The 27,738-nt window shown below is 38.6% G+C and overlaps 2 protein-coding genes across 2 annotated transcripts; one reads left to right on the plus strand and one right to left on the minus strand.

Moving 5' to 3' along the window:
- Window positions 1–2,420: 2,420 nt before the first annotated feature.
- TUBE1 (tubulin epsilon 1) lies at window positions 2,421–16,615 on the plus strand. The gene is made up of 12 exons (XM_021555502.3): window positions 2,421–2,475; window positions 2,548–2,621; window positions 4,386–4,438; window positions 6,561–6,618; window positions 7,183–7,298; window positions 8,316–8,437; window positions 9,726–9,913; window positions 10,707–10,882; window positions 11,629–11,769; window positions 13,256–13,396; window positions 14,250–14,424; window positions 15,447–16,615. Exons 1-12 carry the CDS (start codon window positions 2,451–2,453, stop codon window positions 15,603–15,605), a joined length of 1,428 nt encoding a protein of 475 aa, XP_021411177.2. The 5' UTR covers window positions 2,421–2,450; the 3' UTR covers window positions 15,606–16,615.
- Window positions 16,616–17,213: 598 nt separating this feature from the next.
- On the minus strand, window positions 17,214–24,639 carry CCN6 (cellular communication network factor 6). The gene is made up of 5 exons (XM_021555522.3): window positions 24,577–24,639; window positions 21,066–21,339; window positions 20,469–20,711; window positions 17,869–18,062; window positions 17,214–17,495 (listed from the first exon to the last, which is right to left on the minus strand). Exons 1-5 carry the CDS (start codon window positions 24,637–24,639, stop codon window positions 17,214–17,216), a joined length of 1,056 nt encoding a protein of 351 aa, XP_021411197.2.
- Between the last annotated feature and the right edge of the window lie 3,099 nt (window positions 24,640–27,738).

Consider the following 27,738-nt stretch of genomic DNA (forward strand, 5'->3'; position numbering starts at 1 on the left):
CTTCCCACAGCAGCACGTGGCCTAAATAGTCAAATGACTGTTATTAAAAGGATGCTGAAAGCATAGCGCAAATTTTTAACTTGTGATGCACTTTTGGCTCTTGTTACAGCATGGGATTTAAGGGTTATTCACAGATTCACAGTGGTCCATGGCAATTCATTTCCACTAAATTAACATAGTAACAGTTATTCAATTTGTGTTCAAAAGCTGTGGAACACCATTACTGTATAATACATCAGCAAAATGTTACTGAGAAATTAAGGGTAAGAAACACATATTACCATAAGTCTGTTGAATAAATGATTAACATAGACAAAAGTGTCTCCAAGGGCCCTATATCAATTAATGCATTTTATAGTATGTAGATGAAGTGGAGCTTCATCTACAACAAAACAGAAAGTCAAGTGTGTGATTATTTCTTTCACAGAGTTGAGCTGACTGTTTCATTAAACACCTGAATATATGCACCAAGCTGAGCTGGCTACTACACATCAACTTCCTGCCCTTGGACCTCCTTTGGCAGCTAAAAAATATCCCCACAGTATCATGAATCTCAATTGCATCTCCAATTCACAGTCTTTCCAAGCTCAAAGAGAATAAGCACTTTACATTTGCCTTCAAAGACCACTTACAGAACACTGGAAGCCAAAGCTCAGAAAGTCTTGTCACAACATCATGTTCATTAGAATGAATCTGACTAAGCTGAATCTTCATGGAACATAGAACACAAAAACAACAACTAACTTTAAAAAAAAAAAAAAAGAATAAGAAGAAAGTGGAGCTAATTACACTAGAAGAAAGAAAGTCAGATACAGTAATATTAAGAGATTTTGTAGAATTTAAATTAAGCGTTAGAATGCTTATAAGCAATGTTGTACTGCTTTTAACGTTAATTAAGGCTGAGAAGACATGTGAAGAGAAGACTTCAGGGACATGTGAGTAGGCAAAAAGTACAGAAGCAGTTTGACATCTAACAGCAAGAACAGAGAACAGCCTACAAGTTTGGACTACTTAAAAAAACCACAGGGTATGAAATTAAGTTATAGGTTACATCTAGTGTGTCCAGAGACAAATGACTACCTACTTTCCTGTTTAATATTCATGTGCTTTTACACTGGTGATTAGTTTGTAGAAAAGACATGTTTGACGCAGTATTATTCTATTCATGCTAAACATGCCTATAACACTACAGCCATTGGTCCTTTCCATGACACTTGAGTAAGCTTGGACCACTCAGTACTTTTTCTAAATAATATATAATTTCAGTTTTTAAGTTTTACAAATTTAGTCTGTGTATCTATTCCTTGTATATAATACATTCTTATATTGTACTGTACAATATTTTATTTGCTGAAATACATATATAATCTTTCCAGGAAAGATTATAATTTTTTTAATAGTTTGGGTTTTGTTCTTTGGTTTTTTGGTTTTGTTTGTTTGTTTTGTTTTTTATTTTAAATAGTTTGTTTCTTTTAAATAGCTGTTTACTATAAATTTATTTTTCCGTAGATCTACAATTAATGTCTACCAGGTCATGTCTAGGAGCAAAAAACGGATGAAAGATTTTATTTAACAAATTTTTTGTAGACCAGCAGTACAAATAATCTATTTGGGAAAAGAGTATTTTGTTGGAAGGTATTAGCCATAAAACTTAATGGACTGGGTTGCATGGAATTGTTTTTTTCCTCCCACAGGAAGCAGAAATGCCATCTGTGTCACAAGACAGCTTTCTGCAAGCTTTGCATGTCCCACATTCTTTACTGCTTTAGTCCTGGACTTGGCAGTGCTGGATTAACAGTTGGACTTGATGGTCTTAATGGCCTTTTCCAACCTAAAGGATTCTGTGATTTTGCAGCTGAGCCGTGTTGTGGACCAGTCTTGCCATGCTGAGACAACAGCATCTCTACACTCCTCGTTTTTTTACTGTGAACAATATGCACAATATGAAACCGAGCTGAACGTGCAAGCCTGCTGGGAGGGTACATTACAGCATTTCCAAATGGCCGCTTTTTAATTTAATTTTTAGTTTGTGTTTCCACACCGCTTCGCACATTTCACACCATCTCCCTTATTTATGTATTTGGGGGAAATAAAGCGCTTCCTTACGGCAACATTTCAACCATAAAGGACAATGAACTGTAGTGTATGGAATACTTTTGTTCTCCCGTACAGGGGCTTTATTTAGTTCCTTGTCAGGCCGGCTGTATCTGGGCCTCAGGCGAGACCCCGCAGCCCCTCTCGGGTTCCCCTCAGACTCACCGAGTGTCAGAAAAGCTCACTACTGTCCCCCCTCGCCTCCCCCCCGCTCCCTAATGGCACGTTCCACCCGCGGCGGGCAGGCGGCGAGCGCCCGCAGCTGAGGCGACGGTTGGGACGTTCCACCGCAGGAACTCAGGGGGCGCGGCTTCCGGGCGCCGGGTTCGAAAGCGGCCCGCGCCGCCGGCTCGGCCATGACGCAGTCGGTGGTGGTGCAGGGTAAGGGGTCGCGGCGCCCAGCCCTCCCGCCGCGCCCTCCCCGTGCCTGAGCCCTGTCTCTCCCCTTTGCAGTGGGACAGTGCGGGAACCAGGTGGGATGCCGTTTCTGGGACCTGGCGCTGCGGGAACACGCCGCCGTCAACAAGGTAAGGGCGCCGCAGCCCCGCCGGCCCGGGGCCAGCCGCCCTCGCTGCCTCCCGCGTCTGTCGCTGCAGAGCCCCGTGTTTGTTTGCTTAAACCGAGGGCTGGGAGCACACCCGTCCCCAGCTCCTTGTGCCGTTTAACTAATCACGACAACAAAGCGTAAGGGTAACTGTCAAGAGACCCTGTTAAATCAGAGGGTGGGCAGTCAGCAGCCGTGTGTAGTTTAACGGGGATTAGCGCATCCTGCACGTGGGACAGCGCTGGACGTTGGACAGGCTGCGGAATGAGATGCTGGAGAGCGGTGCCGTGGACCTGAGGTCCTGGTCGATGGCAAGTGGAACATGAGCCAGCAGTGCCCTGGCAGCCAGGAGGGCCAGTGGTGTCCTGGGGGCATCAGGCTCAGCATCGCCAGCCGGGCAAGGTTGGGATTGTCCTGCTCTGCTCTGAGCTGGGGCAGCCTCACCTCGAGTGCTGGGGGCAGATTTGGGTGCCACAATATTAAAAAATACATGAAGCTGTTAGAGAATGTCCAAAAAAGGGACATGAGGATAGTGAAGGGCCTTGAGATGAAGCCATATGAGGAGCAGCTGAGGTTACTTGATCTCTTCAGCCTGGAGGAGACTGAGCATCTCATTGCAGTCTGCAGTGTTCTTCTCAGGGGAAGAGGAGGGACAGACACTGATCTCTCTTCTGTCATGACCAGTGACAGGACCCAAAGGAATGGTCTGAAGTTGTGTCAAGAAACATTTGAGTTACATCTTAGAAAAAGATTCTTTGTCCAGAGAAGAACTGGTTGGGCACTGGAGCAGACTCCCCAGCACCAAGCCTGTCAGAGCCCAAGAAGCATTTGGACAATATTCTCAGGGACACGGTGTGACTCTCGGGGTGTCTTTGGAAGGGCTGAGAGTTGGACTTTATGTTCCTCTGGGTCATTTCCAGCTTGGAATATTCTGTGATATCTATTTCTGGCCAGCTTTCTCCAGCATTTCCACCCTGAAAAGCTCAGTGTGTCTCCCTACAGCCAGGCATTAGCAGGTCTGAGGCAGTTAACATGGTGAGGGCTGTTCACTGCTGGTACTTTGCCATTGGCAGTTAAGCAAAAGAGGACACCCCAAAAGCCCACCATTGTTTTCCATGTTAGCTCATGCCATGACATGCTGTACAGTTTTACTGATCAAAATAGCAACATGAGGAGGGCATAGGATTGTGCTGAGTACCCTGAACAAAATCACACTTTTCCACTTTTCTTGCTGTGACTATAAAGCACTTTAGGTATTTAAACATGTTAGATCTCTTTAGTTTAATGTTGGGGTAAGCAATTGTCATGCTATCCCTTGGCAGGAAGTTCAAGAATCAGTGTGGTTGTGCTGTCCTTTTTGCAGAACTCCATGGGCATTGGTATCACAAGCATGGAACCCATGATGAACTGAGAGTTATCAATGATGACCTGAGTCAGCTGAAGAGCAGCTCTTCGATTTAATAGTTGCATTGGGATCTTCAGTAAACTACTACAGTCACTTAATTTCGTGCTGAAAAATTAATTTCCTAGTTACATTTTCCTCTCAGTTTTTAATAACAAGCTGATGTTTCAACTGGTTTTTTTAGAGATAACTACAACTAGCTGGATTCAACAGAGATATTCACTAGGTTTCAAGAAGTAAAGTTTGACAGATATCCTTCAGTGGTCCCTTCCAACTTAAATCATTCCATGAAAAAGCACTGAGAATTTTTGACATTATACATAATTTTGTGTTGTTTCCTTTTAGAAAGGAATTTATGATGAAGCCTTAAGCAGTTTCTTTAGGAACGTAGATACAAGGTAAGTTTTTATCAAGCAGTTAATGAGTTAACATTGTAGATCAGCCCTTGTAGTATTTTCTTTTAACCTAAGTTACAGTTTTCTTTAAGTCATATTCAGCTTGTACTAGAAAAAGATTTTGCTTTTTTGTATTCCCCTCAAAACCTTATCTTTGAATTTCCATTCTATCTATATATACTTCAGTAGTTAAATGTGTTTAAAGTGTATGAGTTTGTTTTCCTTTCCTTTTTTACCAAATGTTGACAGTCAGGATCTGATAGCTTTTGCCACTGCAAATAATCAGACTGTGTACCCTCTGAATACTAACTGAGCAGCATTTCTTGAAGAGTTGTAAGAGGAATTGTATATAAGATAGAAAAAACTGACAAGTTTTTAAGTCTTATGTATCTGACTATTTTGATACCCAGAGCAGTGTCTATAATTGTTTTTTATAAGTTAATCAAGTCATACCGTAAAACCATTCAGTCATCTCTTATCTTTTCTGTTACAAAAATCCTTGCAGTTTGCAAGAAGAAAATGTGTACTTAGGATAGCCTGTTGCATTTTTATTAATAAAAAACATTTGACCAACCTCTGTTTTCTTCTATTGTATGAAAAGGTTGCAGTAGAGCAATATGATTTTAACTAGAGCAGCACTGAAATTCAAATTGCTTTGTCTCAAATTTTACCTCTTTGAAAGAACATTGCAAATGTATTGAAGTTTGTTATTGTCATTCCATATGGGTACTTCCAAGAATACTTTTTTTTTTTAATTAAGAAAATTGAATAATAAAAAATGTCTGTTTCTGTATGTGCCAGATGAAACCAGCAAATCTGTAATTGACAGCTTGGCTGCAATAGAAACACCTGTTTTCTCTCTGAGCAAACTGGTCTAGTGGAAGGTGTCCCTGCCCATGGCACAGGCGTTGGAACTGGACAATCTTTAAGGTCCCTTCCAACCCAAGCTATCCCAAGGCCCTAGGAATCTTGGGATTTTTTTTTTTCCAGCAATTGAATCCGAGTGATGTGAGATTGAATTGAAACCAAGAAGGTTTGATCTGGCATGAAAGACCATAAAGCCAACAGTAAGAAACATAAATGTTGGTTTGGGGTTGGTTTTATTTCCTCTTTGTATTTTGTTAGTCCTTAAAGAGAAATTCTCTAGGAGGATTTACTGGTTCTGTAGTGTACTCCTGCAGGTGTTGTGTAGGCTAGAGGAATCACATCAGTATTGGAGGCTGTTGTGAGCTGCTCACCTAATGGGAAGTGTCTAAAGACCATCTGTTTGACAAGTTGTAAAATTCTTGAGTAATCCAGTGCAGCCCTGTAACTCTTTTCCCCTTGTTCCTGATGGAATTCAGTAGGCTCAGAATATCAGTGCTGTAGTGAATTTTAGCTGATGTTTTGTGAATATAATGGTGGTTAAATGTAGAATGGTCTTAAGACATACTTTAAATTTATGCTTGGCCAGCTCCCAGATGAGGTAAATAATGGAAGAGGAAATAAGATCAGTCTTCCAGTATCGCTGCCTTTTTTTCCCCCTTGTGCTGTATATAGTTTGGCCAGACCATAGTATCTCATCATTTGAGTGGGAAAATATGTAACATAATGTATAGTCTGCTATGGTTACTCAATACAACCAGTCCTGGGAAAGAAGGAAAATTTACCTGTGCCAGCCCAGCAGAATTTCTGAACTGGTAAATCATAATAAGCAGAATAAGTCAAGCACAGCACTGTGCTGGTGCAGTTACAGAGCTTACACACCTTGAGCACAGTGCTGTGCTACCACTGAAAAGCTCATGGGGAGCTTTTTTTTCCATTGTTTAATGTGGATACATGTATCACATGCTGATAAAAGATAATCCTTTCCAGTTTTGGCAGTGCTTGTAGAATTGCTACAAATCAGAGGCTGTATCTGAGAGTAAACTTTTGTGCTTATCTTTCATCTTGATGTAATGTTTAGGATAATTCTGATTGAGATCATGTCCTGTATTATGAGGTCCTAGCAGCATGTTCAGGGTGTTTCTGTTTGCATTGTCATAGTCCTCCAAACACAATATATAGGAGATAAAATTTTATTGTAGTATATATTTTATGCTGCAAATACAATCTTAGATTTTTCTGTTACTATTTTTTTTTTCAGAAGTGGTGATAATGGTCGTGATATTTACAAAGGAAAAATCTGCTCTTTAAAAGCACGAGTAAGGCAGTTTATAAAGGTCACTGTTTTTCCATTGAATACTTATGTCCAGCTGTGTGGGAATTCTCATGAAGTTTTTAAAATTGCATACAGGTTTAAGTACTGCTTTGAAAGTAAAATTTCTAGTATTAGCTTTTATTAATGCAGTAATACAGTTTGCTGCCAGTCTTGTTGAGTAACTCATATTGGAATTTTTATAAAATTATTGCAGATATTATTAACTAAGTATTGGGTTTCTTTGAGCCACTTTAAATGATTAAGGAGCAAGGAAACTTGAAACATAAAAACGTTTTAATTTTTTTATTCCTAAGTAGTGGGGCAAAGCATTATAAAATTTTAACAAAATTTCATCTGACTTGCATGCAGTCCTATCAAACAACTAGCAGATCAGCTAAGGAGAATCTAGTTGGTCTGGTAGTTAACAGCTTGGGAGGGAAAAGGTTTCTCTGGAAAAGAAAAGAAACAGAATTCCTTTCCTATTGTCAATAATTTCATATTTCTTTGTGTGATTATTTCAAGGGTGGTTTGCTTACTGACTGAGTTTAAATTCTTTCCATTCTCAAAGGCGCTGTTGATTGACATGGAGGAGGGTGTGGTAAATGAAATTCTACAGGGACCATTGAGGGATGTGTTTGATAGCAAGCAGCTTATCACAGATGTTTCTGGCTCAGGAAACAACTGGTGAGAACCTCTTTAGAACACATTTCTTAGCAGCTAATTAGATGGCATTTGAAAGGGGAAATGATAACCATAGCTTTCTGTGTCATTCTGCACCTGGAGAGCTGCAGCATTTTACCAGCAAACTTGGAGTCACTGTTGCCTGGAGGAGGGCTTTGAAAGGCTTTTACAGAAGAATAATTTTGCTGATACATCATTTTGTCCCTTTTTTCTCCTTATTTTTTTATTTTCTTTACAAAAGAACATGCTTTTTATTTTTGTTTCTTTGGCATTCAGCTGCTTTCATTGCTTAGTCAAAGCCATAATCTAGTTTGAGACTGTGCAGCAACTGTGGAAATGAGATATATGAAAAAATGCACTTTTGATTTCTAAGCAGAGTCTGACTTTGTGCATTTAAACTATATTACCAAAAGAAAAAATTAGAAAAAGATTGGTTAACATAATGAATTCCAAATTTTCAGAGACCTTAAGGTGCTCTAATAACATTCAGTGCACTACAGACTGGAAAGCAGATCACCAGCAAATGTACCAAAAGAGAGTGCAATAAGGAGAGTAAAACAGTCTTTACAGTCTACCAGCTTTACCATCTAGCAGACAAGTGTGTTGAAAATGAGCTGTTTGGGATTTTTTTTTCTTGCTAGTAGCAACTGACTTGCATAGTACTCAAAAGATTATGTGTACACTTATTGCATGGGGATATCTTTATTGTTAAGGACTATGTAGCTTTCATTTCATTACTACAATTGGATCATCCAGTGTGAGAGTTTATTTCCTTTTCAATACAGAATAAGTGCATACTCCAAAGTTGTGAGTTTAGATCTGTTTGCATCCTCCAAGTTAAAGCCATGTCCTGACTCCCATATGCTCATATGTAGTCACAACTTAGAAACTCTCACAGATGGGGTGTTGCACCCAGCTTTGGACTCTAAACTCTAAAATGTCACATAGAAGGATTTAAAATTAAAATTTTAAAGATTGATTTTTTGGGCAGAGGCTTTAAAGTACTTTTCATATCCTCAGGGCTGTAGGTCATAAGATATATGGCTGTCAGTACCGGGAAAACATAGTGGAAAAGCTGAGAAAAACTGCTGAACATTGTGACTGTCTGCAGTGTTTCTTTATAATTCATTCCATGGGAGGTGGTAAGTAATCTTTTTTTATGGGGAGTATGACTTCAGTAGCCACAGATTAAAAAAAGAAAATAAGTGGCTCTTGAAAAGAAAATCAGTATAATAATCTATATCATACAGAATGCAGATTTAGAAAATTAATATAGTACAATTAAGTGCACCTGCAATTATTTATCACTGGTTTTATTAGAGCACTGAGGAGCTCTGATATGCTACCCAGAACAAAAATCAGCTAAAATTCTAAAGATGATACAGTGAGTGGATCAAGACAGGTACCAAAGGCAAACACTGAGGTATTACTGATCAGAAGAAGGGTCGGTGACCTCTGAACACTGACAGCATTGTTATAATCATTTTAGTTGTGGGGAAAGTTATTTCCAGAAGGCTTTGAGGGAGATGTCTAATGTTGCTTAACTTTAGAAAAACTTTGTTTTTCTGTTTCCTCCCTCAATTCTCTTGAATCTGATCTAGTTAGATAATAAGCAAAAAGGGAGAATCCTTTGCAGTGACAATTTTGTCATTATTGCATTGCCATTAAGCCTTCCTACCCCAGAAATATGAGAGTAGCATGTATTATAACTGGTTATGATGTCGAAAAAGACACAGAAAAAAGCTCTAAATATGAAGCAAAGATTTTGTCAGGGGCCTTTTTGTGGCCATTTGCTTAATTTCAGAGACCCTGGAGGTATGATTTCTGTTATTGTGAAAACTGCTGTCTTGTTCATAGGTTAAATTGTCTGCCACTGAGAATGTAGCTGAATATTCAGAAAAAGATCACAGTTCAGTTCTCTGTTTTGAACTCAGGGCTGTGTGCTTAGTGTTAATGAGGAAAAAAGCCTGTGTGCTGGGGGAAAGGGGCAGTTCTGGTTTTACTGAAGAATGAGAAAATTTCATAAAGAAACCCCAAAAGGAAAATAGTATTGTTTGGGGAAGTTCAATGCTTTTAAGCAAATGTTGTGTTTCATAATTCAAATTAAAGAATTGAAAATAAGAAATAGAAATACTGAGTCAGAAAAATGTTTGTTACATAATAGGATTTTTTGGTTTGCAGAAATTTTTGAGAATCTATTCTTCACTCTGACTGGCACACTTTGGGAAATAATTTTATTACTTAACTATTTTCCTGTCTTGGACAAACCTTCCTACCTTAATTACATTTGAGTAGCCTCTACTGTCAGCCAAACTCTTCAGAAAATATTAGTTAACATATATAATTGAAAAGCTGTTTGTTTCCTACATGAATCGTAGAGCCTGAGTTAATGAACCTGTCTTCTCTCATTCTGTCGTCATTCATAATTAGGGACAGGATCTGGTCTTGGAACTTTTGTACTAAATTTGCTTGAGGAGGAGTTCCCAGAAGTATATAGATTTGTTACTTCAGTTTATCCCTCTGGTGAAGATGATGTTATTACTTCTCCATATAACAGTGTTCTGGCTATGAAGGAGCTTAATGAACATGCAGACTGTGTGCTACCAATAGAGAATGAAGTAAGAAATAATATTCTATTTCTGTAATTTTTTTTAATTAGAATGTGGAAATGGCTCTTCCTTTTCAGTACTGATTTGCATACCAAGTCTCTGGAAGCATAATTTCACTTTTTAAAGTAATAATTGAACTTCTGAGTCACTTGCAAGCTTTTGAAATGAATGTGGGTATCACTAAAAGGTTGCTTTGCTCCTTGAAACTAAGGTAGAGTGAATTTTTTCATGTATATTTCAAGATAAACAGTGAAAACCTATTTTCTGAGAGTGTCTTCTCTTCTTCTAGCAATCAATTTGTACATAGTATTAGTAGGGTCCTGCAAGGACCTCTGACCTCCAGATTCCAACAAGCTTAACTGTGCTGATTAGTGATGTGTAAACCACTGACCTTGCAAAGTGCTAGACTCATTTTAATCTATCTTTGGTGGCTGTCTTGCTGTTTGCTTGTGAAAAAAGCAAGAGAAAGTGAAATTTAGTCAGAGACTATATTTTTTGCTTCACAGGTGTTATCTTCTAAAACTGCTTTTTAAATTTTCATAAACATTTTGAATAGTTGATTAAAATTCAAACTTCTGAATCAAGCTGTGTATATATTTGTGATGTGTAAGGCACAGACTTAGAAACACTTCAGTCAGCTGGAATTGCTCAAAAGTTGGACTTAGATGTATCAAGGTATAATCTTTAATCTAACAGTACAATGTCTGAGCTTTCAAGATTATTAGAAATGAAAAAGTGTGGTACTGAATTTCAAAGTTCTGTACTCAAGACTACTTCTGTGCTTTTTTTTCCTCTCTCAAAGTCTCTGTTTGAGATAGTTAATAAAATTCATCAGATGATCAATTCTGGGAAGTTAGGAGCAACTGTGAAGCAAAACAGCTTGGTAACATCAAGTGCAGGCAGTGCAAAAGCACTACAAGAGAAGCCATTTGATGCAATGAACAATATCGTAGCCAACTTGCTGCTGAACCTGACAAGGTAAAGTTACAGGTTATTCCTCTGTAACAAAGTAGGATTTCTGAAGGTGGTGTGTGCTGTAAACATGTAGGCCTGCATCAACTTGAGTAATATTAATTGGCTTTCATTCTATGTGAGTCTTCTCTTTTTAAGAACTGGTTACTAAATCCTAAAGTATTTGGAAGTATTCAGATTGCTGTGGTGTTGCTTTAGCCATGATAGTCTTGAAACTGAGGTAAGATAGGCAGAAGTGTACTGTCTTTCACTAGTGCCTAATGGAGCCCATGGAGGTTTGCCTTTCTAGGCCAGTTGCATTATTTTGTAAATATTGTGAGATCATTTCTGCTCATAAACTATATTTGCTGCAAAAAATATACTTCTGGAGTATTGGCCTGTTTTTCTTTTAAACAGCTTGTCATGAATGCTAAGTAACGTGTTTTATTATAGCCTGTTTAGTAAAAGTGGTATTAAGTGGTATTAAACATTATTGATGATAATAAATCAGTGCTAAAGACTACAACTGGGAAACAAGGAATCATTCTTGGTAACTTACTGTTCTTTAATGGGAAATATAAGTAAATAAGACATAGCACTGTTACTGCCAGATGTGAAAGTTTTGTAATTATACTTGAACACTTGCTTGAATGTGGTGTTGTTTTACAGTTCTATTGTACACAACAACTGAAAATAGATTTCATGGATGTTTACCCTATAGAAGTGATTTACTTAGTTTGTAGCAGTTTCATAACATTTTGTTAATTTTTCAGCTCTGCTAGATTTGAGGGTTCCCTAAATATGGATCTTAATGAAATCAGCATGAATTTGGTTCCATTTCCTCGACTTCATTATTTGGTTTCAAGCTTGACTCCTCTGTATACACTGGCAGATGTTAATGTTCCCTCTAGAAGGTAAGAAAAAATATTATTGGAGTTTCACATTTAAAGCTTAATTTCTGATTTTTCCATAGTTTACATTAATAAATTCCATTCTATAGCAAAACTAAGGATGAAAGTTCTAAAACTTGTATATCTGCCACATTTTCAAATTCATCCTGCTGATTTATGGGACGTGTTGTCCCTTTTCTCTGTAATGGTTGAGCCAGTAAACTTGACATCCTTTTAATCTCTGCTGGAAGTGTTTCTGTTGGGAAAATGTATTACTTAGAACCCACACCACAAGTTCTTTTGAGTAACAGCTTGCACTTGACTGACAAAGTACTCTAAAGACAAACAAGGGATTAACTAGGCTCTTTGAGGAAATAATGGTATCTTACTTCAGTCTGGAGATGCAGTGAGCCTATTTAACATCTTACTGTAAGGATAAGCTGACATGTCAAATTTTGTGAGATAGTTATCCCGCTGACATAGCAAAAAAATTACCAGTTAAAATAGATTTTACTGGGTTTGGTGGATTATATTGAGTCAGCAAGAGTGAGATAGAGACAAATAGTGGTAGAGATGGCTGAGAGTAAGTGATGGAAGTATGCAAAGTGGAGGAGAGGGCAGGACCACACTTATTTTCCAATAGCAAGTTGTGACAGTCATATCTGTTGAGAACATACCTTGAGGATACAGTACAGGGCTTGGGGGGAGGTAGCAGACTGTGAGGAGATGGTCAGTCAAAGATGTTTCAGAATGAAGTAGGAAGAGTAACATTTTTGTCTCCTTTATTTTGTTGTAATAGGCAGATTGTGGCAGAGGTGATATAACAAAATACAAATAGAGATTCTAAATGTACAGTATTTGGAACAAATGGAAAGAATATCTTAGATGTTGTGGGTCCACAGAATACCATCTTTGATATCCCACAGTACACTGAAATTTGGTTAAGGAAGTGAAGAGAGGAAGACTATGATCTGCAGTGTCATCTTTTAAAGCAGACATGTGTGATAAAATTAGAAGACTAGACAAGTATGTATAGCCTGTCTTTTCCCAAATCATTAATCAAAATTAATACAGTTCTCTGACTCATTGATCCTTTAAAATAATGAAGTGTAACAGGGAAATAATCCGGTCTGTAAGGGTCAGCACTTTGACGTTCCTTGTCAGATCCTTCCCAGCGAGATTGTCTATTCAAACTGCCACATAACCAGAACCCCAAGTAGTTAAATTCTTTTGCATCATTTTAAGACTTTGTAATCACCTGTATCAAATTGCCTTTATAAAGGCAACTTCTCTGATTCAACAGTGGCTTGTAACTTGTGGGTGAGAAAAAAATGGATCCAGTGTGTTTTTAAAAACTTCTAATGCCAACATATCTACCTATCATTTATGGTCCTGGATTAAATGTACCTTCATCCAGAATTTAATGAACTTTTAAACCCTGAAGGTGGGTAGTCTAAAGAACTTTTGTATCCTATAAGTAAGAATAGATAACTGTTTTCTTTTCACTCAGGTTGGATCAGATGTTCTCAGATGCATTTAGCAGAGATCATCAACTAATTCAAGCAGATCCAAAGCACAGCCTCTACCTGGCCTGTGCGCTTCTTGTTCGAGGAAATGTGCAGGTTTCAGACCTTCGCAGAAATATTGAAAGGTTTGTAATGCCACACAGTATGGTGTGGTACACAAAGTAGTCATGGGATTTGTACAGAAACTGACATGTTGTCCAGAGCTTTCCAGCTTCTCATTTGAATAGTTTCAATACCAAATCAGTTTACTCCAGCCTCCTTTTCTTAATTTTAGAAGGGAAGAAAGCATAATTAATTGGTGTAATGAGTGAAATTTGGATCTCCAAATTGCAAAAAAAGCAAAGCCTAGCTTTCCAGTGGTCTTCCAACAGCAAAGGATGTTGGAGTAATGAGTTCTGTAGTCGAAGTTCGGTTTTGCTGAACAGAAGACCCTTCTCTTTCCATGGTTATTTTCATATAGGTAGGAAATCATCTTTATTTTAACAACTCTGTGTTGTTAGCACCTATTTTCTACCTTGAACAGTATTGAGCTACATAGATGTAACAGGAGAGGCAGGCAAAATGGAATGTATAGGCAGAAAGGGGTGCATGGGGAAAATTTCTGGGGATCTAAAGTATTTTACTTATTGCAAAACTACAGGTAGACTGATTGCCCTCACACAGTATTGATCTACCCCTTTACTAAATCTCAGAGTGCTTCCAGTCCCTTTTATAGAAACAGGTACTTGTAACTTCACTTTTCAAATCCTGATGCATTAAATTAACAAAACACAATTGATGTTTGCAATTTAAATTTAACATAGAAACACAGTGATTTAGTCTGAAATCTAAAATATCTTATTCACAGTGACAGTTATAACTGTTCTCCTTAATCCTGAGTGCTTAAATGTTGACATTTGCAGACTCTTATTTGAAACTGTTAGTAGTTAGCCTTTGTGTTCTTTATATTCCTTAGTTAACTAAATTTTTGTATCACAGGTTGAAGCCTTCTCTGCACTTTGTCTCCTGGAACCAAGAGGGCTGGAAAACTGGTTTGTGTTCAGTACCTCCTGTGGGCCATTCCCATTCCCTTCTGGCTTTAGCAAACAACACCTGTGTAAAACCAACTTTCATTGAACTCAAAGACAGATTTATGAAGCTCTACAAGAAAAAGGTGCAACTCTTAGCATTATAACATCCATAGTCACTAATCATTAGCATCTTACATTATTGAAACCCAGATCTTAGTGTCATGAAGGGACTGTTTAACAGCCCAAGGGTTTTATTTGTGTGACCTGGTGACTCAAAGCCCCATCCAACCTGGCCAAGAACATTTGCAGGGATGGAGCATCCACAGGTTCACTGGGCAACCTGTTCCAGTGCACAGTAAAGAATGTCTTCCTAATACCTAATCTAAACCTTGGAGTCCACCAAGCTTTCTCTCACTTCACTTCCTCAGCAGGACAGGAGAAAAGTACCATGAAAAACTTTTGGGTCAAGATAAAGACAGGGAGAACAACCACCAGTTATTGTCACGGGCTAAACAGACTTGGCATTTGGAAAATTCATTTAATTTATTGCCAATAATAGTAGAGTAGGATGGCAAGAAATAAAAACAAAGCTGAAAACACCTTCACCCCCACTTCACTGTGTTCTTCCTAGCCTCAGAATTCCACTTTTGTTCCTTCTTCACTGATCGTAGTGTCTGCAGGGCTGTTTCTCTCACATTTCCTTGCATCTTCTCTGTCACAGCTGTGTTGTGCAGCATTTTTACCTCTCTATAAATACACTGTCATAGAAGCATTACCAGCATCACTAATGGGCTCAGCTGTGGCCAGTAGCAGGTCCATACTGGAGCTGGCTGGGATTGTTCTGTTCAGCATGAGGACAGCCATCCCTGCAGCCCTGCATTCTCCCTGCTGCTAAAACCCTGCCAAAATCCACAGCTGGTCTGGTGCACCCAAGAACACAATATGAAAAGGTGGGGTTTTAAGAAGTCAGTAATATCAACTGTGATTCACTTGGGGATTGTTACCAAGTGTTTCAACAAGGAATGTCATGATATAAGTCTCTAAGTGCCGTTTCCACAATGCTTGCACTCCCCACTTCAATACAAGCCAACTGGTATATACTGAGCCAAAGTAATCAAATACCAAGAAAAGGATAACACTGAATTTTTTTTTTTTATTCTCTTAGGCTCACCTTCACCATTATCTGCAAATAGATGGGATGGAGCAAAGCTGTTTTTTAGAAGCTGTATCCTCTTTGTCTGACCTAATAGAAGAGTACAATGAATTGGATGCTACAAGAGGTGGACCTAGAATAGATCCTTCAAGACTGAAGATAGCTGTTTAAAGAAGAGCTAATTTTAAAAACAACAACAAAAAGCACTTTCCCTAAACATTCAGCCACTTCAGTTAACCAGAATGATTTGCAGCATGTCTGGTTATTGTAATTCCAAAGTGGGACCAACACAACAGCTTCCTTACCTCAACAGTTGTCATTAAGTGGTGAACTATGCCTGTAAGAAAGATTTGAAGACACCTAATTGTGGCTGCTATCACTAAGGACAGTAATCCTAACTGTGGAGTAAATTGCCACACCATATGCTGTGAAGAAAAGGAGGAGAGGTTGTCTGTAGCAGCCAAAAATGTAATTAATTTCTCAGACTCTCAGCTTACAGTAAACTTAAGGTTGGTCTTGCTTCAAAGAAGGATCACTGCTGCTAGATTTAGTTTTTAACAAGCGACTACGAAGAGAAGAAAATCCCATGTAGTCTTTTCAAAGATGAAAGCAAGTCTCTAATGAAACTGCTTTCTTACACTTTGCAGTAGACATTTCAGAATGCACTAAGCTATGTTCCTCATTTTTATATTTCTGTTCCTATTTTGTATTTAACTATTTTAGAGGATTCTCAGTTAATACCAAAATTAGCAATAACAGAAAATTTTTAAAAAATTGTTTCAAGTGTTGTGCTTGGAATATTAATGAATATTTTAATGATCATGAATGCTGAGTTGCACTCAATAATGAAATAATACAGAATACCTCTGAGCAAAACCTGCACATGAAGTTATAATGACCATTTGGAAAAAAATGCGTACAGCCTCAAAAGAATGCAAGTAAAATAGATGTTTTAATATTTATAATTATCAGGGTAAGCAGCTTTTTATATTACAGTAAGAACTTTTACAAATAGAACGTACAGCTATTTCCAGTTGCTTCCCAGTGAACTGTTACAGATCAGAATGGATTGATACAATGATTTCTTGAAATTTCTTCTAGCACAGCTGGAGTAGATATGTAAGTAAGCGTAATTTTGAATGTATAATCCCAGAAGTATTCAATAAGGTATTGCAGTAACATTTGTTGAGAGCATTTTTTAAGAAAATGTTCTAAAAATAGCAGTTTTCTTACATCTTCCATCTATTATCTGCAGTTGCCCATTTATTTGTTCCTTTGCACATCTGGTGTTTATATCCATAACACTAGAGAAAGACCATCTGTTGCAAAAAGCAGTCTGACTTTAAAGTTGACAACTTCTGTTTCAAAACAGCATTGATGTGTTTTACTATTTCAGATATATAGCATAAAAGGTTAATTTAAGAATGAAGAATGATAGTTGAAATATTACAGAGCAATTTTTTTTCTATTAGGTTGGAGCATCTATTTGTATTTGTGGGCAAAAACTTGTTACAATGGGGCATGAAGCTCTCTTGCAAGAGTTCTTGTTTGAGCACTGCTGGTGTTAGATGCATCCTTCTCCAGAATGTATCTCTCCATGTAAAAACAGTTACATTTTAAAAGATGCTCTCTGGCGCTTTGCAGGTACTATTTAATAAATGGGTGACTATTCATGTGTGTAGTTTAATTATAAGACTGCTGTGCTAGCAGGTTATGCTGACTCTTCAGGCTGTGACTGTGCTGTTGCATGCCGTATGTTATAGTCCATGGTGTAATTTATCATAGGAGTTTGAGTTGGGAAAATGTATCTCCTGGAGCACTGCAAATCCTCTGACACACACACGATGTTATCCACATCATCTTCCACCTGAAGAAGCCTTCATTGGGACACTCAAACTGTACAGTAATCATTTTGGACTTATTAGGAATGCAGCACCTCTTGTCCAAGCACACTCCACAGAAAGTTAGTTTGTATCTTTGAGTAGTTGAGCATCCCGAAAAAGCTAGCTTCTCTGCTGTTGGAAGCTGGAAGGTTGGTTGACATATTTTTCCCTTTGGAATCTTTTAAAATTAAAACAAAGATCGTGTAAGAAAAACATTACTTAGAAATATCTTGGAAGTTACTCAGTCTGAAAGCTGCCTGATTTTTTTTCCTTTGTCAGTCAACAAACGAGATATTTTCAGAATGACTGTACATCAGGACAGCATTAGCAGCACTTATATTTCAGGACATTACATTCTTTTGTTTGAAATTGCACATCTGTAGTTTGCTATTGAAACATGAACATTAATGGTAGAAAACAGAGAAGTTGTTTTAAAACCCATAAAAAAGTAAGAAGTAAATGTTTCATTAGTACTTGCTAATGCATCCATTTTTCCATTAGTTCCACTATTTTAATTTTCTATTAGGAACTAATTTTATACTAGAAAATACCTTTATTTTCTTCAGCATATTGGTCAGACAAGGCTGGATGAAGCATAATCTCTTTTCTTTTTTCATTTCACATTTTCTGTTGTCATTGGTCACTCTGCTGGATATGCCTATGCCACAGGTCCTGGAACAGGGGGTCCAGGGTGTTGCCTGTATGAGGCACTTTTTCTTCAAAACTAGTGGTAAGCTTCTGTAAGCTAAGACAGCAATATTTTATTTATGCAGCCCCAAAAGGATGAATTGAAAATACAAGGATAAGAATGTGATTTCTGTTCATGAAGGTACTTCTGTAGGTAAACCTAAAAATGAGACATAAATAACATTTATACAAAATTCAGCTGAGCTGCATTTAAACTTTGGTGATACTGGATACTCAGATCTTACCAGGGACTATGAAATTGCATGTATTATATGACCTTCCAGTCTCATGTGATGGAAATGTATGAAAAGGGCTAATTGTGAAATTTTTATAAAATATCCAGATTTTTCTTTTATTTTAGACCAAGCATAGTTTATAAAGGCTGCTGAGAACATTAATATTTGTGTCTTTGTAGATATTGATAAGACTTTAGGTTTTGTATTGAGGAATAAAAGTATCAAATCACTTTTCGATACCACTAAAATGCCTAAGGACTGGATTAGGTGGAGTATATTTAAAAAATGAAACTAAATTGCTGTGAAAAAGTTGTACAAAAAAGCTATATGGAATCTGTGCATTTATGTAAGACCACGTGCAGAATTACCTGGAATTACCAGAACTGCTGTCTACTTAGAAAGTAGACAGCAATTTAAAGATCTCATTGAAGCAAGCAGTTTAAAAGCCTGTCACAGATCTGCAACAAATAAAAGGAAGTTAAATGGTTGTTTATACTTGGTACATTTTTTAAAGTATGACCTAGTTACATCTCTGTGTATCTGAATTAGGTAAATCAAATAGAAATGGAAAGCCAGAAAACAAAGCAAGAGGAGTAAAATGAAACTTAGCACTTAGTATCCACTCTAACAGAAAAGGGACTTTTAAAAATACATGTATTAGCCCATTGAGCCATCCATGAAATTCATGGACAAGTTGACAAGATACTTCTGTTAGACTGGGAAATGGGAGGGGGAAGACTTTTCTTGCAAAAATAATTTCCAGGTGTTTTTCTTCAGAAGATTCCCAAAGAACAGTATCCTACAGCATGTACAGCCACCACAGGGACGAAGATGCAGGGACAAAGATGACCTGAACCAAGTCAAATAGAAGGTATGCTTTGCCAGCTGGGTGTTTGCTCTCAAGGCTATGCTGTGCAACTGATCAAAATTCCAGAATAAATGGAACAGACTGTGTTACAGTCAGTGAAGGAGTTACTGAAGGTTGGGCTTTAGTTTTTGGAAGGGCTACAAAATAAATGGCTTAATGCTGTTCTCCAGATATCTGAAATATGGTTTAGGTTGAGATATATTTCAGAGGCTCACATGGTTTGGTTGCCTTTGTTTTCAATACATTATTGTCTCTCTTCAATCAGATTAGCACTCTTCTTTAGAAATTAAATCTCTCTTCACTTGAGGTCAGTTGCTTTACCAAGCACATGTTTATACAACAGCATTAAGTGTATTTCTGTTAAAAGGCTTTGATACTAGATACAGGTATTGTATCTTAATTTGAGGTAAGGATGAACTTTTTTTTATTTTGGCTTACTTGTTTGACCACTGCTTACATGTGAGAAGTTGTCCAAACTGCACTTCAGGTTTTGTAAGCAGATTGATTAATGTGCATCTACTCAGCTGTCTTTGATAAAGTTTTTCTGATAAGCATTGCAATCCTTTTATTTTATTGATCCATGATGGTGATTCAATCTGCCACCAAATAAATGGCTCTGTTTTCTGGTATCTGCATTAGCTGTAGCAAAGATAACTTTCACCATGGAAAGTTGCACGTGCACAGGGAAGGAGGAAGCACAAGCGTAGCAGCTGTGGCCAGGGGAGGGCTGGCGTAGCTGATTCTGGCAATGGTGCTTTAGAGTGAAAAAGAGAACTAGTGTTAGCAGCAGAGTAAGAATGGAGTTAAAGGGAATATCCACTGACCTGGCAGAGTTGTATGGACAAGCTGATCAATGCTTTTGATCAGACTGAATAAAGAACTGGGGGGAGTATTCTTGCAGTGGCCAAAATTTGTGAATGTGGGAAAGCCACTAGGGCAATTTTTATAATTTTCTGCTTTCTATTAAAAGAAGAGACTTATGTATGTGAAAGCCAAGACTGCCTAACACCACAAAGCAGGAAAAAGTGGGGCAGTTCCCAGGCTGCAAAATGGCTGTCCAGCACCATCCCTAATTGGGCTTATCTGATGAGCAGCAAACCTCTGCAGAAAGATGCTTTGGCCAATTCCCTGGTGACAGAAGCCAAAAGCATTTTTGCTTTTCACATTTATTAGCTTTAGAGAATGAGTCTGTGACCTGAGAGTAAGAGGGGTAAGTGGGACACAACAGTCACCCTGGCAAAGGTCTTTGAGCAAGAATTGGGCAAGTGCCAGTGTGCTGCCTGTCTGGCTGCAGGAGCCAGGGGTACTAAATGCAGAAATGCTCAGATGCAGAGAAGTTTACCAGTGTAGTCAGGCTCACCTGACATCAGTCTGTAGTTGGTTGACTGAAGTTGCTTGTGCTGTCCTAGGCCACAGATGGATTGTCCTGCCTTCTTTCTGCCTGGGACCCTGGCACAGGGGCTTCCTGCTAATCTTGATGTGAATACAGGGGTACATCCAATTGTACCACTGAAACACAGGCACTTGTAAAGCTGGTTGGGCTGAAAGGTCTGCCCGTTGGCATAATAAACTCCATTGAGTTCACATCCTACAGCTACCAGATCTGAAAATGGTGAACAACAGTTACTAACACAGGAGGAGCACATGGCTCTTGCTAAACAGTGCTAAAATGTGCTCAGTCCTTATGACATCCACAGCTTTGCAAATCAGGCATCAATACGTCTGTCAATAACAGGCTTGTGCACAACTAACTGATTTCACTAATGCAGGTAAGTTTAAATACAGTCCCCACCCTACTCTCAGATTCTCTGACTGAGCAGTTGGAGGACTAAATTAGGATAAATTCTTTAGCACAGAGCTGTGCAGCACATGCAAGCAGAGCTTTCCTCCAAAAGCATTTGCCTGGTGGTCCCCACCCTCTTGTATTTCAAGAAGGGAACATGAAAGAACAACTTACATGCACACACGCCTGTTTCATACCTAGGCTCATCTTCTGAGTAGTCGCAGTAGAGCCCTTTGTGGGGATCACAGACATCTGCTTCATTGCAGGGCTCTCCTGCCTGCTTGGCACAGACCTTGCAGCAGCCACAGCCATCCTTCACCAGGCTGACCCCAGGGGTGCAGGCTGGCACGGGTGGGCATCGGCACGGCCAGCGGCAAACCTCCTTGCGCTGGACTTCACTAGTTTCCGCAGGTTTATCTCCAGGCTGCTCTGGTGGGCTGTGGGAAAACTTACACATGGTGGGATATTTTGAGCACTGAATGCATTATGGGTAGCTGGTATAGCATAAAAATAAGTCAAGATGGAAAAAAATTGACAAGTTGCATGAAAATACACAACATTTCTCATTTCAAGATCAAAAAGTGAGAGAGGCTATGAGAACTAAGTAGAAGGCAGAGGATCATTTTCATCAGTGTCATCCACTGAGGTGTTCCACCAGTGAGCCTGGCCTACTGCTTGTACAAAACACAATTCACTGGTCTTTCTTTTGCCTTCTATAGAACAAAACTGAACAGAAGTTTAAAAAAAAGTATTTTAAAGTAGATGGTGGTTTTATTGTAAGTATTTCTTCCTAGAAACCTTATATCAAATTGATTAATGATTCTCTATTAAACTAATTAGCTTTTGATTCCTCACGTTGTTTTATAACCAGCCACAGTCTGTGTCCAGTTCTGATGACAAGACCCTTTTAAAATAGGGAACCTCTTTTGAATGTTACTTTTGCTCCAAAATTTGAGTAAATGCTTGGGAAGGAGCATTATAATATTTACAAGTGCTCTTGTGCTATATGCAAAAAATTAATCCTAGTAAGGGAGGCTAGTAGCTCTACTGAGTTTAATAGGTCACTTTCTAAGAGTGCATTTATTTGCATGACTAAGCCTTCATTGAATCTAGGGCTTATGGAGCAAAGACACATCTCATTAAAAAGATTTTTATCAGCAGCAGGAAGTCAAGATCTAGCCAGAATTTACTGGTTTACACATTCTGTCTCAGAATTCATGTATTTTTCTTTTTTTCTTTTTTTTTTACTTCTTTTTCTTCTTTTTTTTCAAGTGAAGGGATGATGAACTAATTCTTGATGGGCTTATTTTTCTGAGGCGTGGGGGCAGATTAAGTCAGCACAGTGTGAAAGGATCTGAGATAGCTATAGTCTATCTGCATTTTTTAAGAACTACAACTAAAACTTAGCAGCAGAAATGCAGATCATGGTATAGTTATTCTCCATGGATGACTGGTTCTGTAGCCAAGTGGGGGTATGCGCAGCACTTGGCCACTATACAACACGTGGCCTGGAAGCCACTCTCATCACACAGCTCTGACTGCCCAAAGAGCAAGAGGGAAAGAAGACCCAGCCCCTCATCAGGTGCTAGTATCACCCTCAAGCTTGCAGAAAAAAAAAAACCAAAACACATATCCTGTCTTTTTTTTTCTGGGCATGTGAAGTCCAGCCTATCAGTTTCTATCTGTTCCTCCAAACTGTAAGGATCTACTGGTGTAGAAATCACCTCCAGAAGAGATGCTGAGGGAAAGGGGTCATTTAGCTGGGTTCGTTGCTGCTTATTTTTCAAACTGGAAGTATCTACAGAATTTAGCATTTCATCTGTCATAGCCCAGGAAAGCTCTTGCAGAATAATTGAGCTGGCTTAATTGAATGCAGTAGTAAATGACCTTTTAAAAGCCTTTCTTCTACTACTAATTTCCATATTTCATGGTCATTTACAACTATACTTGTGATATCTTAATCTGCAGCTACTAATGAAGCTCCAAAGTAGTAGCTTTCAAGTTCCTTTGGCTGAATGATTTTTAAGCTAGATACTAATTTACATAAGCAATTCATATAGTAAATGGATGTTAAACAATGTGATGGGGTATTCCATGAAGAAGATAATTTCATAAATATGTCATTTGTTAAAGGACTTCTTCTAATCCTTTTTACCTAAATTCAACAATTATACAGAAATAATTAACTCAAATATACCTTTTAAGGCAGCTAAGCCTTTTCTATAAACCATAATGTTAATTTGATGAATGTGTGCATTGGAATATAAGGGTTCTTAGAGGATTTTGTTCTGGAAACAAGACAAGCAGGTGTTCCTATACATTTAGCAGTGTTTAAGACAATGCAGTTGCTTTAGGAAACAGATCCTTGCTGCTTCTTTCTTCAGAAGCAGAATATTAGTATTAGCAGCAGCAGCAGCATCATTATGAATTTTGCCATATGCCAGCAATATAAGGTTATGTGGCTCAAATCAGATATCATGTTTCAAAATGGGTATGTGTAGCAAGAAGTAATCTTATGTGCTTCAACCAATGTGTTTAATTTGTATTACAAATTGAAATATACTTTAAGCTACAAACTTCTGCATAGGGAGTTTTCTCTCTCTTTTTAAGGGAAAGATGTCAGCTGAAAGGTGGGAGAGTAAAAAGTTCTTGTAAAGTAAGAAAAACACCATCACGAGAATATCTGACACTTTTAACTGTTGAATTACTGAGAACATCGGCTTACATGAAAAATCTTTATATATCTGTTAAGTCACAATGAAAATCTAAAGTTTGCTTGTATAGTTTACAGGTCAAATATTTTTCTAATTTGTGCTTCCTCAAGTTTCTATACCAAAGCTATTCATATCACACAAGCCCCTTGCATACTTTTTCTGATCCTATGGGCAGATCAGAAAATGAGACCATTTTGTAAGAATCCTGCATGTGCTCTTTGTTTTCCTATGCTTTAAAGACTGAACAAGGTCAGTATGGCATAAATAAGCAAATAGCAAAATAAGTAATGTATTATCACTATTGTTTGGTTATCTTAGTCTGGCTTGAAATAAGCAGAAAGGGGAGGGAGACAGCCATTTGAAAATTCTGTTGACATTCATCTTAATTGTAAAGGAAAAATACACTGTATACACATAAAGTGTATTTTCAAAATTAGGTAAATAAGTAATGAAACTGGCCTTTGACACAAATACCTTTAGAAAAAGCTATCACTTAAAATTGTCTCATAAGAGACAAAGTATAACACAGCCCAGGTGCCTTTGTCATTTGTAAAACTAGCCTGAAGCTAGACTTCTGCATGTGTATTTGTATATTTGCAAATACATATATACATGTATATATGGAATATAAGTATGGATGTTGACTTTCTTACTGCATCAGATAATAATTTTTGCTTATATTAAAAAAAATTAAAGAAATAAAAAAGCAAGGTCAGTGACAATTTAAGCTTCCCTAAAACTTTTTTCTTCCCACCAAGTCATATTAATGTACAGAGAGAAAAAAAAGTACCAAAATATGATTGATGCAGTAAATAAACTGCAAATTAAATTTACTCAGGAGTAGGGAATGGCTCCTTATTATTCAGGAGGAATTTGCTTCTCTGAAATTTAATTCATCATAAAGCAAATAAAAACTTTTAACCAGGACAAGGTGAAGAAGGGGAAAATCTTCTTTTTTTTAATGAACTTACCTGTTGAGTATAAGGGATGATGAAGATGGTGGGAACAAGGAGCCACCGCATGTTCCTGCACATTCAGAAGTGAAACTGGGAGATAGGGAACAGGCTGAGCTGTGTCAGAGGAAGCACTGAACACAAAGCTCTCCTCTGTCTCCCTTGCCAACCCAGCTTTCCCCAGCACATGCACGAACACATACACGCATTCACACTTGAAATTCTCCTCTTCATACTGAACCAGCTTCACACTGAAATGTCCAACTAGCCTTCTTTTCTCTGCCCACTGCTAGAATACAGATTTTCACACCCTGTTTGATCCCATCCAGCTGATTCAGCCAGATTTAATTGAGGTCAGGTAGGGTGACATCTGATTCTTAAAGTCTTGCTGCTGGAAAAGCAGTATTATTTTTAACTTGCCTTTAAACCTATATTGCAGGAAATTCTGAAATCTGAAGGGCAGAGCCCCAAATACATGTATTTTTTGAGATGGAGAAAGCAGAGTTCTTCAAAATTTTAATGTATTTTGCCTAGCAAATCACTGCAGAAAAATTCACAGTCAGTACATGCTCTCTAAGGAGGGAAAGAGATGCTATAAAGTGTTAAAATACTGCTACATATTTTTCTTTCCATGAAATCCTAATGGGGAAGCCCAAACTATAATGTACTTTTTCCTGAAGTATGCACCTTGTCTTATGGCTGTGTCACCACATTTAAGGACAAGATTGTTCAAATCTCCAAAATAATCCCCATTAATACTATCAAGGTGATATGTTTGATTTTTAGGCCAACAAGTGAGGGTCTCCAGGGTGACAAAAGCTCCAGCCCTGCAGCAGTGGTGTTGGTGGTGCCCTGGTAAATGTGTCTCTTTCACATTTGTCCTTGGTTAGGCACCTCCTGAAGCCCACAAGTTACTAGGGGAGGCTGCCAAAGACCAGACTGACACAGCAGCCATGGGTGGACAGAGGCAGTAGTGGGAGCAGGGAATCAAATCCAGTCCAAGCACTTGTTTGGCTCCTAGACCTGGAGCACCACATGCCCTCTGTAATTATGCACCCTGAACTGCCCTTCCAAACTCTTGAGCATTTAGCTGTAAAACACTGAAAAACTGCTTTTCTTTAACACAGTCAGTTTGTCACATAACTCGAGATGAAGTCCAGGTAGTACCTGGGTGACAAGTGGATGCAGCAGATCAGTTTATTTCATTATGTTACTCTGGTGTGTGGCAGTGCAGACTGAAGCTTGTGTTTCCCCTTGAAAGCTTATGAACATAGCACACAGGTTTCTCTAAAGTCTCCTCTGTATACTATCAAAACATAGCTTCTTTCATAGAATCAGAAGATGGCTGAGGCTGGAAGAGGGCCCAGGGGGTCTCTAGTCCAAGCCCAGCTTAAGCAAGGTTCCCTCTGAGATCAGACTGCTCTACTCATGGCTCTGTCTATTTGAATCTGGAAAACCTCCAAGGGTGGAGGCTGCTAAACCTCTCCTGGCAGCCTTTCAGAGGGATAATAATGAGCAATGCCAGCTGTCTGAGGAGATTCCAAGTTCGGTTTCCTATTGCAGCCCCAAAGACACCCCTTTCACTCTCCAGCCTGTAAGAAGTGAGGAAGGCCAGAGGATTAGCAAATCCATTCTTCTTCTAGTACTGCAAGGGGAGCACACAGCATTCATTTGGAATGTGTGCTTTCTCTTTGCATTGCAGAGATAAAGAATGTGACCAGTGCGGTACTGGGAATGCTCTGTGTGAGCTGGCAAAGACTGGTCTGATGTTAATAATTGTCCCCAGTCTTGGGAAATAGGAGAGAGAGATTTCTGTAGGATTACCCATTAGTTTTATATGATGTATTTTGCTGGAATCACCTGGAGAACATGTCATCTGGGCTTTAGAGAGTGAGACTTTGAAACTGTGATTAGAGTATAATTAAGCTGATTTATAGAAAATACTGGGTTTGGAAGGAGTGGGAGGAATGTTCCTCCCCAAGGAAGACATTATGGTAATATAACACATTAAAATGTGATCTTAGGCAGCTGGATGAATGCTCACGTGTGTGCAAATCAATCAGCACACCTCTTCAGCCTGAGAAGGGCCTGCTGCTAGGAGCACCACTCCTGCTATAGTAGGACTCAGCTCTCCAGAGCAACAACGTGTCTTCACTGCCTTTCCCTAACAAATGCTCTTAAGTGAGGCTGGACCTTGCATGCATAAGTAGCCATAAGACCACAAATACAGCAGTACTAACTCCTGTGCATAAATAGTGCACCAGGCCTTTGACTATTGAGTATGGGAGTCTGTGTCTCTGCTAGCATTGGCTCTGATTTCAATAAATGGAGGTGATCTGCCCTTTTCCTCTCCTGCAGGTTTTTAGTGATCTCCCACAACTTAAGAACTAATGTTTTTAATGCCATGCCCAGACTCAGCAATAGTTTGTCTGTATGCATCCTCCAAATCTGCCTTGCAGATTTGATTACTTAAAGCATCATTCATTTCCTGAACTAAACCTGCTCTGCTATCTGGTGCCATTCTAATACCACCCTGAATGGAAATGTAATTTAGTTGTATTTAGTGACTTCTACATACTGCACACATCTCTTTGGTGCAAAAAAAATCTTCTTCCTGTCTGTTAAATGTGCCATGTAAATCCATTGTCTTAAGAGATGGAAAAGTATGAGTTATAAACCCATAAACTGATATAACCATGCATTCTAACTGGATACAAGGTCTTAGACAAAATGCCAGAGGTATTTGTTATTGATACTTGCTGTGGGCCAGGATTTTCAATACTCTCTTCTGGACTTTGTGGAGTTACTGCAATAAAATCCATCAAAGCCAGGGTTGGGTTTGGTCATTCCTAATAATTGGGTGTTAGTTCCAGACCCACACCAGAGCTGGGGGTTCACCGTTTGGAAGGAAGGTTTTTGTACGTTGTCCTGTTTTGTTGTTCTCAGGCAGAGACTCCTCTGTTTCAGACAAACATACAATTTGTGTCTCTTCATTCAAATAAAAAAATATACGGGTAAAAAGTAATAGGAACACTATATAACAACGTATTGCCCTTGGCTCTCCCTGTCTCACATGCTGTTTACTCACTAGGGCTTTGGAAAGAAGCTGCCTTCTTCAAAACAACAGCTCTCCAAAAACACTGATGCATTTTGCTAGGAGGTCTGCTTACTATTGTTGGC

This window comes from Lonchura striata, chromosome 3, assembly GCF_046129695.1.
Source record: "Lonchura striata isolate bLonStr1 chromosome 3, bLonStr1.mat, whole genome shotgun sequence".
NCBI lineage: Eukaryota > Metazoa > Chordata > Aves > Passeriformes > Estrildidae > Lonchura > Lonchura striata.